Genomic DNA, 5101 nt, shown 5'->3' with positions numbered 1-5101 from the left:
CTTTGCCTGGGCCTGCTGCTTCCCTCCCTCCCTCTCCCCCCCCCCCCGGTACCCGAGGGCCGAGCCTGAGGCCACCCCTTCCCCGGCGGGTCTGTTACTTGACGGCCGCGAGGTGCCGAGGTCCCGCCCGCGGCGGGCCCGCCCCCGCCGCTAAAGCGACGTGTCGCAGCCACCTGCCGAGTGCCTGCGGGGCCGGGGCAGCGCTCGGGCCCAGCTCCGGCCTCACGGGGCCTCGGCGTGAGGCAGGGCTAGGGGCCCTCGCTGGCCCCTGCTTGTAGACCCTGGCTCAACCCCTGCTGCTGCACCTGGCTTCACATGGGTCTCTGCCTATGCCCCCCTCGAGCGCTAGGCACCTTCTCCACAGCTGGTGGCAGTGGTAAGTCACAGAAGAGGGAAGCCAGACTGATGCAGAGGGTGGAAAGATTGTTGGTATTTGGTTGCTCTCTCCAGTTTGCCTTGACCACTTCAGTCGCTTGCTCCTGATCCTCGCTCTGTGTCCATTTCCTCCTCGCACACCCATGCTCTCACCCTGGGGGTCCTGGTAGCCTCGCTGTAGCTCCATGAGGGTGTTTCTCAGGCTTGCACCCTCTTCTACCATGTTATCCCATCTGCTTTGCCCTAGCCTGCAGTTTCAAAGGGTACTTTTCTCCCACAATTTGCTGAAGCCTCCTCTCTCTTGCATTTTCTTCCAGCATTCTCTGCTGGCTGCCTCCACAAACCTCCTCTTCACCAAGCCCTGCAGGCTGTTTTTCTTTCCAACAGCAGCTGCTCATTTCTTTGCTCTCACTAACAGTGCTTTTTGTGCTGGAGGGGGAAGTTGACTGGTCTCCTTTGTGCCTGCCTTTATTTCTGTCCCCTGCAGTTACTCCTTTTCTGCCAAGTGAGTTAGATTAAGGGTCAGGAAGGGTCACAGAGCTTGGCTTTAGTCTTTCTTTCTTAAGGTACCTGTATGTCTCTAGCATTTCTTCTAGGCTCCCACAACATAAGCTATTCAGTGCTGTCTTTCAGCATTCGTCACCTGGATGCTACGATAACCAAGCTGCTTTGTGAGTTCCTGTCAATTGCCTCCCTGGTGGTAAGGAACCTGGGACAGCCAGGATGCCCTCACAGGCAGAGAACCAAGTCAGTGTGAATGCTGAGCAGCTGAAGACCTCTCTAAAGCAACAAGAGAGGAAGTGATACTTACTGCAGCACACCTGGGAACTGCTTACTACCTGCTCCAGCTAAGGTTGATGTCCTATATAGGGACAGTCGAGCACCTGTGGGTTTCTTTGGGGTTGGTTTTGTTTTAATTGGCTCACCAACTCTTTACTGCTCCTACATCACAGCATCAGCATTAAACATTTGTTTTAAAGTCTGAACCTTTCAATGTGAACTGGAAGAAAGTAGAAATGTTATGGAAATAGTATCAGTAACCTTGATGGTTAGTGTTGGAGGCAGGGTTCCTGTGGGGCTGCTGCCTTCTGGTGTAGTGTTGGCAAAGAATCTGGGCTGAGGGAGGACAAGATCTCAGTGCTGTCATCTGCCCTTGGTAACATGCAAGGAAGGAGCATTGCTGGGTCTTTTTGGATAACCTGAAGAATAAATACTGCTGCTGCTGAACTGGGGCAGAAACTGCAATTAAGCCCCACCATTATTTGGTTGCTGTAGGAAGAGGAGTAATTATTTTTGTGTGTGGTGGGGACTAGCCCAGGGTGCAGAAACACTGCATGTGAAAACGTGTTGCCAGCTGTGAGTTTCTGAGCTTCTGTAGGAGTTCGTGTGTCATATTTCCCTCTAGTGGTCTGCTCATGAACACAGTGGAAACCCATTCCTACAAAAAGCAATTACCAGGAGTTCGAGGAGAAATTACTTTGAGTAAAAACTTGAGGGTTCTAGTATCTCACACTTGAGCCTGCACACATACAATGAGGTGGTATATGCTTTTATTGTAACTTGTGGTAACTGGAGCTGGGAGAAGACAGAAGCATATGAGATCAAAATGTAGGCAATGTGTTATCAAACCTAATTGACTGTTGCACTCCTGTTATTTTTTTTTTTGTGATTCACTTTTCCTATGTGAAGACTGGATCAGCTTGGAGACTATTTTCTGTTACGTGCAGTAAGAGGAGCTTGAAACCTATTTACAAGAAAGTAAAGGTGTGTAGTTTTCACTTGGCTTTCCATACATGAGGACCCAAATAGGTGATTTACTACATCTTTGTTTCAATGGTTCTGTTAATTTGGCTTCTGCTCCTTCTGTAACCTTTTCCTTCCAGCTGAAGGAGGATCTGTTGTTCTCTATAAAAGGATTTTCTCTTCTGTTCATCTGCCTCTGTTCATCTGCACATGTCATCTTGACTGATAACATTCACAACTTCTAAAATGAACATCACTAAATTGGGAGACAGGGATGGTTTTCCAGTAGTGAACAAGTAAACAAACATTTCAAACCTGCACCAGATCATTTGCTCATCATGGAGCTGTGCAGCAGTTAATGATGTTCATGTTTTTACAGCACATTGATGCCTAACACCAGTACATCTACCAAAACATGAAGACTAAAACCAAAGGAAAACAGCAGAGGCACACTGCTGACAAAGAAGCATTTTCCGAGGAGTCATCAATAAGGAAAAAAGAACTGGTGAAATGTTTGCGGCACAAAGAAAGGAGGAATGGGGGAAACAAGGAGAGCAGCAAGATGGCTCCAGCCAGAGCCAAGCATCCTTGGAGCAGTAAGGACAGGCATTTGAGGAGACTGGAAAGCAACGAGCGGGAGAGGCAGAGAATGCACAAGCTCAACAATGCGTTCCAGGCTTTGCGGGAGGTGATCCCTCATGTGAGGGCTGAGAACAAACTGTCCAAAATAGAGACTCTCACACTGGCAAAAAACTACATTAAATCCTTGACCTCCATTATACTAAATATGTCAAATGGACACTTGCCAGCAGCAGAAGGGATAGGGGGAGGCTGGGGGTCCAAATTGTACCAGCATTATCAACAGCAACATGGCAATGATGATAATGAGGAACAGATACAAAAATACTCCACATAGATTCATAGCTTCAGCCAAAACACCTACAGTTAGCTAATATCACCATTCTTTCTCCTTCTGGCATGATGCATGTCAGTACATAAAGGTTTTAAGAGTTTATTTTTGATTCCGTATATCCCCTACTTTTTGTCTTAAAAAGATAAACAGGTAACAACACTTAAATTGTAAGAATTTTTCAGAGCTTAATGGATAGATTTGGTGTGTCAGGGTCTGGAAACCTGTCCCGTAACACTGTAGTTGCCTTGAAACTAAAGATGTAGCAACTACTGAAAATTCTCCTCTTTGGAAGGGTTGTCAGTTTAGCATTTAAGGCCCATTGTCACCCAAGATCCCTAGAGCTTGTAGAGAATCTTGGCAGTAGTGCTATTTACCAACCTGTCAGTGACCTGCCAGAATAGGTTTCTCCTGTTCTACTATGGAGGAAATTGATGCCAACAGTTGACTGACTTGATGAATGAAGCAGCACGTATGAGGAATCGGCCACCAAATCTGAATATTTGAGTGTTTCAGATCTGCTCTGATAATTTTGAACCTTACAAAGCATAAAACTTCTAAAGTACTTGTTAATATCTACAAAGCTTTCTTAGATTGTAAGCTCTCCAGAGTCAGGACGTTTTCTGGTTTCCAGAGCATCCAGCCTCATAGAGTCTTTCTTTAGTGCATCTCTGGGTGCCATTGTAATACAAATAATAAGTAAGGGACAAATTACTTATTTTTGCCAAAACTATGATAAAAATACTTTAGTGTAGTCATAAGTTAGACAATGATCTATCCAATTAAAATTACTTGCTAATGAAGCCTGTAATGTGATCAGGATTCTTTCTGGGCTAGTGCTAGATTCTGCTATTATTAAACACAATAAATGAAGCAGGAACTCTTCAAAAAGGAAAATGTCCACCCCCCCCGCCCCTCCATTCTAATTGTAAAAAGTTTTATGTCACGGAGGACCTCTCATTTCCTCTTATCTTCTCACCTGAAGACCAGTGGGAGGTGCCCTTAGTTGGAACTGTGCTGCCTGTGGAGCACCATGTGCCCAAGTCTGCGCTGGCTGGCTGGCCGTTGCTGTGTTGTGTTGACAGCAAAGTAGGAATCCAACATCTCCTACACTGGTAGGATTGATAATAGTATGGGGTGTGACCCTTCTCTTTGCAAAGCAGGGCTATGGGAGGAGGAACAGTGGCTGAGGCAGGAGTTTCCAGGTCCATCACAAAAGGGATATGATGCACTGCATAGTTTGTAACATGCCGTTTGTTTTGCCTCAGCAGGGCTCATAGCATGATAATTTTCACTTGGACTAAAAGGTAAGGTTTCCCAGACAGCTTGGTAAGGAATATGAACTATTTTTCAGCCTGGAGAAGGCTCCAGAGAGACCTTAGAGCGGCTCCCAGTGCCTAAAAGGGGCTACAAGAACCCCTTTTTACAAGGGCCTGTAGTGCTAGGACAAGAGGCAATGGCTTCAAGCTGTCAGGCGGTAGATTTAGATTGGATATCAGGAGAAAGTTTTTCATTATGAGGGTTGTGAGGCGCTGACACAGGTTGCTCCTAGAAGCTGTGGCTGCCCCATCCCTGGCAGTGTTCAAGGCTAGGTTGGATGGGTCTTTGAGCAACCTGCTCTAGTGGAAAGTGTCCCTGCATGTGGTGGGGGTTGGAACTGGATGAACTCAAGGTCCCTTCCAACAAAAACCAGTCTATGGTTCTGATTTTTCTCCACCATAGCAACCCATCCCTGTGATGCAGAACATCAACAGCAGTCTTTTATACGTGCAGTTGCTTTACTGGAGATAGAAATTATGTCACTGTTGTGTTGATTTGGGGTTTTCTTTGTTTCCAAGCTGTTTCGACACTAAAATAGCTGTGATTATCCAGCCCTAGGACTTGTGTTAACGACAGGATTGCCTGGTCTTACAGGCTCCATTTGCCGTTAGTGCTGTGTGCTATCTGACTGAACAGGTAACCCTCTGCACTGATAAAGCCCTCGGGGGCAGCCCGCGACCCCAGAGTCCGCCGATAGGGGCGGGGCGGGGCCCGGCCCGAGGCTCGGCTCGCGTGCCACCGGTGCTCTCCACT

At 47.0% G+C, this 5101-nt stretch overlaps 1 protein-coding gene across 2 annotated transcripts; it reads left to right on the top strand.

Moving 5' to 3' along the window:
- Positions 1 to 290: 290 nt before the first annotated feature.
- Positions 291 to 3133, top strand: BHLHA15 (basic helix-loop-helix family member a15). Of its 2 annotated transcripts, none has more exons than XM_057416993.1 (2): positions 291 to 376; positions 2498 to 3133. In XM_057416993.1, the coding sequence occupies exon 2, from the start codon at positions 2534 to 2536 to the stop codon at positions 3032 to 3034; it is 501 nt and encodes a 166-aa protein (XP_057272976.1). In that variant the 5' UTR covers positions 291 to 376; positions 2498 to 2533; the 3' UTR covers positions 3035 to 3133. The 2 variants fall into 2 exon arrangements, with proteins under 2 accessions (XP_057272976.1, XP_057272977.1); XM_057416994.1 differs by lacking the exon at positions 291 to 376 and adding an exon at positions 794 to 880.
- Positions 3134 to 5101: the final 1968 nt, after the last annotated feature.

Source organism: Pezoporus wallicus, unplaced genomic scaffold (assembly GCF_028554395.1).
Source record: "Pezoporus wallicus isolate ANWC-B61680 ecotype Strahan unplaced genomic scaffold, APGP_CSIRO_Pwel_v1 scaffold_7392, whole genome shotgun sequence".
Taxonomy (NCBI): Eukaryota; Metazoa; Chordata; class Aves; order Psittaciformes; family Psittacidae; genus Pezoporus; species Pezoporus wallicus.
This window is presented reverse-complemented; position numbering and strand designations above follow the sequence as displayed.